General features: G+C 39.4%; 1 protein-coding gene across 1 annotated transcript in view; it reads left to right on the top strand.

The window, feature by feature from the left end:
- The window catches only part of EMB1138 (DEAD box RNA helicase (RH3)), a 69,121-nt gene that overhangs the window by 20,664 nt on the left and 34,558 nt on the right, over positions 1-13,899 (top strand). The window contains exon 5 of the mRNA XM_089167577.1: positions 410-634. Coding sequence (XP_089023703.1) covers positions 410-634 — 225 coding nt within the window. The remainder of the gene's footprint in view (positions 1-409; positions 635-13,899) is intronic.

Raw genomic sequence — 13,899 nt, 5'->3', positions numbered from 1 at the left:
GCTTTAAAAATATTCTTGGGTTGAATTTGTTTATTTTTCCTGGTATTATTTGGTCCCTTCCGTCCCAACCTTGTTTTCTTTTCCAAGTAGAAAATTGAAACTACTTTTTTTTTTTTTAATTAATGTTCCTGGGTTAAATTTGATGTCACCCCTGCCACACCTGATAATATTCATGCTTGTTGAACTGTGTATATCATTATGGGTGTTTCAGTTGTAATAAACATCTGAATTAAGTTTGGGGTCTTATGAACAGAGTTCAGTTGATATTGGTCTTCTCATTATATTTAGGTCTAACCATGGTTTTGGGGAGTCCACTGATCTGGAATCATTTAATTCTGAAAACACAATAAAAAATGATAAAAAAAATTATTTGTAGATGGTTAAAAGTGGGCTGTGTCACTATTTTCAGGTCTATGCGAAAGGTGGCAAGACCATTGTTTTCACACGGACAAAACGGGATGCTGATGAGGTGTCAATGACCTTAACAAGCAGTGTTGCTTCTGAGGCACTACATGGTGATATCTCTCAGCATCAAAGAGAGAGAACACTGAATGGTTTTCGGCAGGGAAAGTTCGCTGTTCTTGTTGCTACGGATGTTGCAGCTCGTGGGCTTGACATCCCAAATGTTGATCTGGTAACCTGATACCCTTTTCTTTTTGTTGATCCTCCTAATGCTAATAAATGGAATCTATATTCGATACAAATTTATACTAAAAAAAATGCAGTTGCTTCTATGTTAAGAAATTGAAGGGACATTTTTTATTTTTCTTAACAAGATCTTTAGCTTCTAAGAGACAAAAAGAGATGCATCTGTAAACCAAAATCCTAGGGTTCTGGAAAAATTAATCTCAGGATACAAGTTGTGGAGGTTAACACTTGACGTATCATGCCACAGGCAAGAGCTTCTAGACCATTATCCTTCATTCTCTTCCAAAGAAAAATCTGAACCTGACATTCTGAATCCCCATTCTAGCAGTTTGGGATGTAATGATAACATTTGCATAATCCATGTTGAGGATACTTGCATACATTTCAGCAGCAACATTGGGAAACCCACATCTAGTGTGGTCTGGCATGGCCTAGCCTGGCCAGCTTTTTAAGTAATCTTTTTATTTATTGTCTTTTAAATGAATAGTTGGGTGTTTTTTTTTCTCATATTATTAGAGTAAATGAGATTTCTAGGTTCCTTTTAAATTTCCTAGCTAGAAGTTTGAAAGTCGTAGTCAATTTATATGTTTTATTGGGTTTGTTTCCTAGGTGTGGGAAGCACAAAAGTCCTTTCGTAGTCTCAATGTAACTAGTTGCTTTAGCGTAAAATTTAATCTGTAAATGCAAAATGTGGAGGGTTCTCAAATCCTACAGAATCAAATTTCAAAATGAAGCTCTGCTTGAGACTTGTAACTGTGGATCTCGGTTGTACTAAGGTGAACTCAATGTGTCTGAGTGGATCCTAAAAGTGGACAATTGGTGGATGCTAGGTTTAAATATATGCCTCTTATCTATTTACCCATTTCTACTACATACCCATCACCTTTCATCATCATCAACCTTCATCATGTCTACCCTTAACCGGGGTGTGAAATTTTGTCGAATTTCGCCGGTTCGCCCCCTGGCAAAGCTGGCGAACCAGCGAAATTTGCCAAAATTTTTGCTAGAGTTTGACTTCTATTTCGGGGGGTAGTTTAGGTCATTTTGGGCCCAAATTTGGTGTTTTGTCTAATTTGATGCCAATAAACACATTGGGATTGCTAGTTTGAACATCACCTAAATTGGTGTTCTTGATCAGCATATACCTGATTGTATAGAGGCAAAGCTGAAACTCTAGACCATCATTTCAAACCAAAATAAATATGCTCAAGGACAATAAACATCATTATACAATACAAGTATACAAATACAACTAAGTATATACTTGTGCTTGGACCACCTCCATCATGTTAATACCAAGTACTATGCCTCAGTGTATCTATCTACCATTCTACTGTGAGTTTTATGACTTATGTCCATGCCAGAAGGCCCAAGACTGCTACTATGAGCTTTTCCTCCATCATATTTTTAAAGTCACTCCATGACATTTCATGTTGATGGTAATCGAGGTATAGAGAAACTAGAGTTCTCTAATTGGCATCATCTATTGATGCAAGACTACTCCCATCAGGAGGGTAATGGAAATAGAGATACAAAATAGGCTCAGTTAAGTGTGGTGGTGGTGCTGCTAGTGCATATGGTGGTGGCCTGGTGGCATACGGTATTCGTATACTGCCTCCAAAAATTTGGTTCTCCTTAAGCCACCAGGAGGGATAATCAAGACACCCTGATGATCATGACCCCAACCATCATAACCCCCATAAGTAGATGTGGACCATGTGGAGCCTCTAGAGTCATCTAAGCTCATGGATGATCCATCACTGTACTCATAGTAGTGCAAACTCTTGGAAAATGTCTATGTACCATTGTGTCCATGAGCAGGCCCCATAACCATAATCAGATGTGGAGCCTACAGACTCCTCCAAGCTCATGGATCCCCTTGCTGCTAACAAGATGTCTGTTAGATCGAAATGGCTGTATGAGCCATATGATCGAGTATCATCACTATAATCATGGCCATGCATATGCTATTGCTCTCTCCCATGGCCTATGCCCCTCCTCGGCCAAGTGTAGTACGACCACAATGAAACTCACCACCATAATCCTTGCCCTGGGTGGCATGTGTGTACAGAGTCTCTCCATGTGTCTCTCTAGGGGATGCTGTGCCTCTGGTAATAGAACATGTAATCGCTCATGTACTTCACTGCCACCATGACCATGTCCATGGTCGTCGTCGTCGTCATCATCATCATCATCATCCCTCCGAATCTGATTGGGACTAGGAGTAAGGGTGTCATCCGGGTCATCCTCACACGTGCCAGGCGCCACTATCCAATCCTTATCTGCAGTGGTAGCTGTCTATGCATGTGCTTGCCCCTCTTGAGATGCCATGTACTTATCTACATCAACTCCCACTTCTTGAGCAATATATGAGTCTGGCCTCCCTCCAAGCTGGTCTAACACCGGCTCACCCCTGTCCAACGACCACTTAATGAGATGCTACTGCTCATATGCGGCCACCTCGAAGATATCATCGGGTTGGATGTTCTGCCTCCACCATCCACCCTTAGCATGTGCCCTTGCATGTTCCATCTTCAACCTCATGTTTTAGTGGTAATACAAAAGGTCATTCAGGCACTGACCTCCCAACCTGTTCCTCCTCTTGGAGTGAATCATGCCAAATGTACTCTAGTTCCTCTCGCACTTAGAGGCAGAGCAAGTTTGGGGGGAGGATCTTGATTGCCACTCTCCAAAGGTTATCTACACCGCCCTTATACAGGACCCACCACTCAGTTGTATTATCACAAATACATTTAAGTTAATACTTTTATGCTTAATAAAAAAAAATCTTACTTATTTGTAAAATGTAATAATTATAACAACAATCGTGCATTGAACTTGGATCATGATTTTGTCAATCCCGTACGACAACCTTTGAACCGAAGACCCCAAATGCGTCCTTAAATGTCTTTATCTACAATCATTTGAATTGATGGTTGGCTAAATTCTTTCAAAATAAAAATGCAAGTTCTAAGTTCTAATAGTCCGAAATCCTTGAAATCTTACCTCAATGTGGCAATTTGATTGGACCATCGGGTTTGGCTCCAACTTCGAAATTACCTGCATGACGGCATCGAGCAAGCGTGCATTTAACCCCATATTTTTGCTATACTAATATTTGGCGTTGAGATAATAGGTTACACATTCACAAACTCACAGTTAGAGATTTGGAGCTGTGATTGAATGAATTACTGATGCCTACTACAAGTTAACAATTCACACTAATTACTTACCGGCCCTATCCATCAAATGCATTAGATGAGTGGTCCATCGAGTAGGCACAATATTCAAGAAAGCTGTGGCACCTTTTGGATTTTCTCTTTCTATGGCGATCTTCATGTGCTTAAGGGTTGCATAGATGTGGGGCATAGTGGGCCCCCTTAGGGAGGAGTTAACCCTCCGTAAGACCTTGATTATGGGCTCCAAGGTCTACAGCACAACAATCATATTTCTTCAAAACTCATTAGATGTGATCGTTGCTCGTGCTACGTGCCCACTATTCATACTGAATTATCACAAACACATTAAGTTAGTAATAGATACTACATAGTATATACTTATAGTATAAATGTATGGTAACTTGTTAAATGAAATAGTAGATAGAAAAAACCCTTAGTTGGTTCCAACCCAAGAAAACCACTCCTCCTATACAAATATAACTCTAAGGCCCACCTTCCTCTCCTGGATACTGTTGAGGGTGATGAAATTCGTTGTGAATCTTGTCGGACTGGGTCACACCAACTCACCATCACATGCTTGCCTTATCATGTTCAGAGCAATGTTATGATTATAGATGAAATTAATTACTTGCTTGTCTATCTCCATTGTGGTTTGGACTACGTTGATCTTACCAATGTCCTTCGACATGAGGTCGATACAATGAGCTGCGTAGGGTGTCCAATAAAGATTATACCCGTGTGTATTCATCAACACCTGTAGGAGGCCAAATATATACCTATGGTCTTTCGTCTGGCCAATGACATCCATATATTTCAAAAAAATGATCCTCTTGTCACCATACACCATAAAGTTGATGATGGACTTTCTTGTCGGACCAGCCCATCCATCACACATAATGTTACATCTATATTACTCCCACAAGGATCTCAAACTGCCTATGTACTCTTGCAGCTCCTCCTCCTCAATTAGTAAGCTGGTCATCACCTCTTTAGGGGTGGGACCTTCATATCCAGGGCGTGCATGTGCAATGGTGTGAATCATATTCTTGGACGGACCTTGTGTTGTGTTTGCTAGAATAGAACTGTGATACAACCACTTTGCCATTGCCTTCTTCACCTTCTTAGCCATCCCTTTCCATGCACATGTAATCTTGGGCTGCTTGGCCTTTTTCTTTTTGAAAATGTCAGGATCCTGCTCTAGGATAGGGTCCCTCCTACGTGGATAGTCACGTGGTGCCGGATGATCTGTTGTAGGAGTGGCCCTCTGACTCAGTGAACGGTTGTACCACGTATACCACCCCTTTCCTTAGATTTAGATACTCCAGCTGGACCTTGTAAATGGATAATTGAAATCCACCTTCGAATTCGCATTCGTATTTGTTTAAGGGTGTCCATAGTCAAAATTTTTCTTACAAAAAAATATCCGTATCCGTTCGATAAGCAACTAGATTTGGATTCGGATAATTGCTTATTTGATCGGATAATATTCGCATATAGTAGAGTAGTCAACATTTTTTCTCTGAAAATGGATGATAATTGGGTTTGGAAACCGTAATCCATTAATTGGATAATTAGAAATCGAAAATTATCCAGTTAGAGTAAAGTATTAAACATTCTTTTCTCTTAAAAATGGTAGATAATCGGATCCGGAAACCTGTAATCAGTAATCGGAAATTTGGAAATCGGAAAAAAATGACAATCACCAATGAATAATCGGATAGTTTATCGGATTTGAACCCAGATTCCTTCTCAAAATTTCCACCGGATTTGGATTCGGATACTGATAAGCTTGTACTATTGAATCTCGGGTTTTGTGGATGCCTAGACCTTCTTTCACTCTTGGCAGCAAATGGTGGACCAATTCATGGGGTGGGAGAATTATGAGGACTCTCTACGTTTGTATAGGAAGACATGAAGGTGGATTCTATGATGTTTATGGTGGCCTTGGGAGGGCCAAGATACCATGCCAATGAAGGCAATAGGACTTATTTAATGAGAAAAATCTTTATAGCAAAGGAGAGAAGCTTGCCTTTCCAGAGTTGTATTGGGGTACATTTGTTAGTGGGCTCCTAGGGATGATATGGAGACCTAAGTAGATTGTTTAGAGTGCCAAGGGAAAACCTTGTGAGATGGAGGAGACTGATGGTGATGGTCTTCAAGACATTGGCTATGAAGAAATGGAATTTCTCAAGTTGATCTGAATACCAAAGGAGAGGAGGCTTAAAGAACTGAAGGGATAGGTATAATTTTCAACTTTCTAATTTTTGGCATTTTTCTATTAAATCCAAAAGTTCCATAATCCTTAGTTAGGTAAAACATTGCTAAAATCCAATAGTGCGGCAAAAACTAAATTCATTTTGATTTCTAAAAGAGGTACTTTCACTTGGAGCAATTCACATTGATGTGACCAGGAAGGACATTGCCCCTTTTTCATTCGGCCCTACAGGAAGGTGAACTCGACTAGAGGCAAATTGGTCATTTTGCTCTCTCTTTTGGGTCGTCTTGTTGGATGCAGAGTACTGTTAGAAGTCCATATCTACTTTTATTTTTGAACTAGTCCCGTTAGGAAAGGTCTAGTTTGAGGCCCATCTTAAATTGGTTTCCTTCTTAAGTTAGGAGTCTTGTGATTCTGCAGTTTTTAATCTAATTAAGCGTTCCTTAAAGTAGAAATCCTTATTTGATTTATCAGAGTCACGAGTCAAGTAGGAGTCTTAGTTTGATTTGCTTTCTAAGTTTGTGTGCTATTAGGAAACCCTTCAATATAAAGGCTATAAATATAGCCCTCCTGCTTGTAAACAAAACAGTTGATGATTATTGAATAAAATTGAGAATTGAAGGAGACTATTTGGGTTGTGGGTTTTCCCCAAGGAGAGGAAACCTGCTGCTGTTGTTGTGTTTGGAGTTATCTGCAAATTTTTAAAATGAATCAGCACTTTCCTCCAAAAATCCAGTTTTTGTTCTTGAACTTGTTGATTGAATTTTTTTTCCTCATGGAGTTTTGACTTATTGTACTTTTTTTATTGGATTCAAATAGGGGATATTTGCTTATTTATGAATGATATCTTAAGTAAATGAAATATAAAAACATTTGCTTAAATGATATAAGGCATAAAGTAGTGTTTGTCCTGGGTTTTGTCATAAAAAGCTTCTGTTCTATCCTGCCTCTAAGTAATAATCCTACATTGAACTTAATGTTTTTTTCTTCCAAAATCTAATAGTCTTGTTGTGTTCAAAAAGGCCCAAAATAAGCTAATACCAAGTTCTAGACCTGTCTCCCATCGCCAACCAAGTTTCAACAACAGCCGTAACTTTATTCCGACTCAATGGGGTTGGCTTTATGAATCCTTGAGGGTTGAGCTGTCCATATGGCATGAGGGTGTTAAAGAAATATATCACCTTATAGCAACACATATTCTTTTGTTATTAGAATCTTGTGTTCAATCTTTGCTGTCCATATGGTATCAAGGTATTATATAAATAACTAAATAAATAAATTATATATATATATATATATATATATATATATATATATATATATATATATATATATATATATATATATATATATATATATATATATATATATATATATATATATATATATATATATATATATATATATATATATCAAAAAATAGGTCGCCTTGTTCAATCTGTTTGAAGTTATTGTGCGGTCCCATTTCTTCGGCTGTCCCTAGTTCATCATTTTCTCTGAAATCTAGAAACCCTTTTTTATAGGGTTTTCTAATTTGGGTTATTGTATGTAAGCTTCGAAAGGGGAAAAAAAAAAAAAAACACTTTGTCTCGAGTCTCAATTTCTAAGACAATAGTCGAACTTCACTCCAGTCTATCTTTCCCCCAAGTTTCTCTCTCCCTCTCTCTTTTCTGTTCTGTCTCGCTTCTTTGGTTTTTCTCCAGTGGCAAAGAGTTGAGATTATTCATGAAAGAGAAGAGGTAGAGAGAAGAATTGGAATTAAATTTGGACAGATTTGAAAATCCAAGTCGATTGTAGAAAAGGTCACACAAGAGCTGTTTTTGTAAATTTTGAAACACTAGAAGGGACCTGATAAAATGAAAAGTCAATCTTTAAAGATAAGCAGTAGGTAAGTATGTTTTCATTCACAATTGTTTGATAAATTAATATCCCTATTCAACAAAAAAAATCCCTATTCAAAACCTTGTTAATAAGTAAATTAACGGTAATTTAGTCTTCTACAAAAAAAAAAACATATTTTTTTTTTGCAGTTAAAAAAAATGGTATTTTAGTTACAAACATAACTATCTGTCCTTGATAAGTTTTTTTGAGATACCACATTGGAGGCAAATGGAAGTTGTTAATTTTTGGGAACTAAAAATGACTTAGGTCGAACCTCAAGGGGTACAAATAAAAATTACCCTAAAAATAATATAAAAAGTGAACTTATAGTCTAGTATGATCAAAATGACTCAAGGTCAAAATCAAGGCTTATGTCAAGGTTAATATGAAGATCGGGGTAAAAATCATTGACAGGATTACGGTCAAAATTAGGGGAAAAATTAGGGTAAGGATCAAGGCCATACAGTAATCCCAGGCCCACCCTTGCCTTAGTCATGGCTAGAATATTTTGGCCCTGACCTGCCCTCAGGGCCAAAATCTTGAACCCAAGCCCTATTCGGGCTGAAGTCGGGTAAGGGCTGCTAGGCCCTAAATATGCAGCGGATTCATAAGCAGGGTTTGAAATTTCGGCTGGTGTCACCGTGTTGGTGGCTGCCACCGGCCTAAATTTCAGGCAATTTTTTGAGGGGGTTCGATGAAAAATCGACCCCTTGTTTCGAGGGACATTTGGGGGCCTGAAATTTGATGTGGAGCCTAATTTGAGGCCAATAAACACATTGGGAGTGTTATTTTGACCTAAAACATCACCTAAACTAATGTTCTTAATCGACCGATGTCCGACTGTATGCAGGCGAAAGCCGCGAAACTAAAAGTCTGGAAACTCATACAAACCAAATCATCTAAAGTCTACAATTCATTATACAAGTACATAGAATCATCCAATCATCTCATATTTCCAACTATCAATTCCAAGTACTGTGCCTAGGTGGATCGAACTCTATTTGACTATGCTGTCTCCAATCCCCCAACAAATTTACATACTGATCCCATCTCATACGATACTGATAGTGCTCCAGATAATCATCAATTGCAGCTTGATATCGGTCATCTTCCGCCCCCAAGAGAACTCCCATGTGAGGGAAGTGAGAATAGGGCCAAGGAAGGTGTTGCATGCCTGATGATGCTACTGCTGGTGCCAATGACTGTGAAGGTATGGATTTGTCAATAGACATTGGCCTCGAGAGACCAAACTCATAATAACTATCGCCCTGTGAGTGCCCATAATACAAAGTACTAGAGGGGATACCCATACACATACCAATACCATACTGTTTATGAGGGGGGACACCATAAATACCGGTAGGCCCATAACCAGATGTGGAGCCTATAGATTCATCCAAGCTCATGGACCCCATCGCTCCTATTAAGTTGTCTGCCGGATCCGAAGGATTTACATAAGAACCATCGAATTCGTAACCGTTCTTCTGTAGGATCCATGCGGGAAGGTGACATCATCATCACCACCTCTGTGCTGTAGCTGTTTCCTATGGCCCTTCCCCTTCTGATGGTGGCTTGTATCAGGATAGTCACGACCACGATGCTGCTCACCACCATCATCATAATCTTGGGTGGCATGTGTGATGTGTGAAATGACTCTCCCAGTGTATCTGAGTGGGGGTTGCTATGTCTCTGGTAGTGGAACATGCAAATGCTCTTCAAAGCCTCTGCCGCCACCACCACCACCACCACCACCATCATCATCCCTCGTAGTCTGACTAGGAGCGAGTGTGTCATCTGGATCATCATCCTGCCGCTACTGCGTGTCTGGTGCCATCATCCAATCTTCATCAACGGTAGCAGCTGCCTTTGCATGTGTCTGCCCATCTCGAGAGGCCATAAATTCATCCACATCAACCCCTGTAGCTCGAGCTAGCTCTGGTCAGGCCTCCCTCCAGGTTGGTCCAACATCGGCTCACCCTTGTCCAACATCCACCGAGTGAGGGGATCTTGGTCATTTGCACCCACCTCAAATATATCATCGAGATCAATGTACTACTTACTATTCTCAGCATGCTCCCTGACATGTATCTTCAACCTCATATTGTAGTGACAACACACTAGATCGTTTAGGCGCTGGCTTCCCAACCGGTTCCTCCTCTTGGAGTGGATCATGTTGAATGTACTCCAATTCCTCTCACATCTAAAGGTAGAACAAGCTGAGACAGGATCCTAATCACCAATCTCCGAAAGTTTGATGCATTGTTGCCATAGAGGCATAGAGATATCACCACTCAGCTGCATTATCACAAAAACATTAAGTTAGAAACTAAGAACTTTAATACTTAACATCAAATTAACTTATCTATAAATAATAATGCATTTATACATCTAAGGATCTAAGTATCTAACTTGGATCACTAGTTTCTCTACCTCGTACAACAACATCTCTACTAAAGGACCAAAATGCTTCCCTAAACAACTTGATCTGCAATAGTACAATCATTTGTATTGGTTGGTTAGCTAAATTCTTTAAACAATAAATACAAGTTCTAATCGTTTGAAATTCCCGATGTCTCACCTTGTTGTGGCAAAATGATTGGAGCATCGGATCTGACTCCAATCCGAAATTTAACCTATAACAGGAGATCCAACATGTTTGTGTTCAACCTCAAATTTTCACTATATTGATATCTAGGGTTTATAAAATAGGCTGCACAATTAAAAAAGCTTACAGTTAGAAGTTAGAGGCTTAAAGCTAGGATTGAACGAATTACCAATACCTACAACTACAAGTCAACAACCCACAATATTTACTTACCGGTCCTATGCAGGGGATGCATCAGATGAGCAATCCATCGTGCATCCACAATATCCAAGAAAGCCTGGTCCCCTATAGGGTTTGCTGCCTTTATAGCAACACCTTCATATGCTCAAGGGCTGCATACAGGTGGGACATAGTGGGTCCCCTCAAGGAAGAGTCCACCATACGCAAGACCTTTATAATAGGCTCTGAGGTCTGCAACACCACAGTAACATTTCTCCAGAACTCATCAGATGATATTGTGTTCTATGCCTCGCACCCGTTGGTCGTGCTAAATTATCACAAACTCATTAAGTCAATAGACAGTAGATAACTAGATATACAATGTAATCATAGACTCATAGTATAATAATTTGTAAGATAAAATAGTAGATAGTTATCTTACTTGGATCCAACCTAATCAAACCACTCCTGGGATGCAAACATGGATCTGAGGCCCGACTTTTCTTGGATACTGCTTAAGGCGACAAAATTCATCGCGGATCTTGTCGGACCAAGTCGCACCAACTCACCTCCACATGATCTCCTCATCATGGCCAAAGTAGTATTATGATTGTAGATGAAGTTGGTTATTTGTCTAGCCCTTAAAACTGTGTTGTGGACAATGCTAATTATTTTTCCAATGTCCTTTAGCATTAGGTCGATAGAATGAGTTGCACAAGGTGTCCAAAAAAGATGATAGTTTGGTGAACTCATCAACACTTCATCGGCCTTATTGAAGTTGGAGCCATTGTTAATGACAATTTGCACCACATTCTTTCCCCCCAACCTCATCTATCACATCCTGTAGGAGACCCATGATATATCTATTGTCCTTTGTATGACCAGTAGCATCCACTGATTTCAAGAAAATGGTTCTCCTGTCATAGTATACCATAAAGTTGATGATGAACTTTTTCGTCGAGCGGGTCCATCCATCAGACATGATGTGCATTCATATGTATCCCAGAAGGGTTTCATACTATCTATATAGGTGGTCATCAACTCTGTAAGGGTGGGACCCTCATATCCAGGGCCTGCATCTGCAATTGTATCAATCATGTGCCTGTAGTATGGACCTTGTGTCGTGTTTGCTGGAATGGAACTATAAGACATCTACTTTGATATTGCCTTTTTTACCTTCTTGGCCATACCTTTCCATGCACCAAAAATCTCGTGTTGCTTGGCCTCCTTCATGAAAATATCAAGATCTTGTTCCATGATTGGGTCCCCACGGCGTGGATGATTAGATGGTGCTGGACTTGATGTACGAGGGGCCCTCAAACTTTGTGATCTGTCAAACATGCCAAATACACCACCCCTCCCCCGAGAGTCAGATGGTCTAGCCCCTGTATCCCTAGAGGGACCAGCTCCTGAAGCTCTGGCTCTAGCCATATCCTGCTCCTAATGGTGCAATCGCCTGCTCTCTGCCATGGCCCGCCGCATGTCCCTCTCCTCCTAATCTCTTGCCACATCAACAGGATCAACATCTTGATCATCATTTTAATCATCTCCGTGTGATGACGGTCCCCGCATTGCATCATCTAGTGCTTTGTTCACTCTCCTCCGATCATCTTTCTTCTTCCCCTTCGCTTTTTCTAAATCCCTAAGTGCCTTCACTACATTTGGATTGGCCTTTATGCATGTGGTCACATCCTTTGAACTCTCAGTGATGTGACCCTTAAACCTGCTGATGCCACCTGAGTAGATTCTCTTCCCACAAAAATTACATTGTATTTTATTCTTATCTCCATCAATAGTCACATAGTATTGCTATGCTGGGTTAGTCCTCCCCTCTTACTGCTGGTCTCTCAGGCTGTCCCTGTGATTGTCCTTGTCCACCCTGTGAAGAACCAGCTCCCCTCTGACTCCCACTAGCAGACATGATGAGTTGATGACTGTTGCATTCAAAATGATTGCATAAGTCACTGAACAAGTGAACAACACCAAAATATTTTCTCTACACAAATAAACAATCATGTATGAATATTGAATGTATGATGTAAATATGTAATCATGTACCTAAGTATAAGTGTATAACTACTAACTAGCAATTCTTCATTTTTTTTTAAATATAAAATGAATTTTTACAATTTTCTCGGCAAAAAAATAAGTTGCCCATATCAAAACCGACAATGAAGCCATATGGGCAACACAGCCAACACTTGATAAATACTTACATAATTATTCCATAATTTTCAAAACATTGTCCCCCATTTTCCTCTATTTTTCCCCCATTTTTTTCATAATTATTGATATCTTTATTAATATTTTAATATTTTTGAAAATAAAATAATTATTTATTGGGTGAAAAAATATTTCGACTTCGTGAGTCCGTAGATCGGCTCATGGAGTTCCACATATGTTTTACCTATCATCATACAACATTCATATCACTTAAAAAATAATAATTTTTAGTGTTACAAATATAAATTTTTACTCACAAAACTAAAAAAAAATCCAACTCCATGAGCTCGTAGATCGGCTTCAGGTATTCAACATATTTTAATTTCATAACCATCCAACAACATTATGGCATGCAATTTGTCAAAAATTAGTTGGTGAATAATGGTTACCTATGAGATGAAAAAACTCGCAGATCTGTGTGAAACCTCTCTTGATCGACAGAAACAACGTCATATCCGGCAATAATGAAGCAAGATGTACTCGTAGATGTTGAAGATCGGATCAAAATATGGTGAAAAGTGCAAGAAATAAGAGAGGCTTTGGAGAAGTTTGGAGAGGAGAGAGAAATAAAAAAATTCAGAGAGAAATTCAGTCGAAAATTTGACCGAATTCTTATTTATCACCGACATAGTTGACGGTCGAAAAAGTCGACCGTTGACGATTTTGCTGACATATCGTCGATATTTTGAAAGAATTGTGTCGCCCCCAAGCGATAGGGCGATGTCGGTGATATAACTCCGACACATTGTACAATGTGCATAAGATGTTGGGTCCGTCGTTTGTCGATGATGTTTTGGAAAGCCTGGCAACCTTTGGGGTTTGCTCTCTATATGGCAGTCTTCATATGCTGAATGGCTACATAGAGGTGACCATTTGCAAGATCTTTATGATGGGCTTCATAGTCTATAAGATACTCCCTAGATTCTTCAAAAGCCATTTGATGATACGGTCTACTGTGCATTATGCTCATTTTGGATCCTGAATTATGA

The sequence above is a fragment of the Hakea prostrata genome, chromosome 8 (genome assembly GCF_041222555.1).
Source record: "Hakea prostrata isolate BN-2017 chromosome 8, UWA_Hpros_2, whole genome shotgun sequence".
Classification (NCBI taxonomy): Eukaryota; Viridiplantae; Streptophyta; class Magnoliopsida; order Proteales; family Proteaceae; genus Hakea; species Hakea prostrata.
This window is presented reverse-complemented; position numbering and strand designations above follow the sequence as displayed.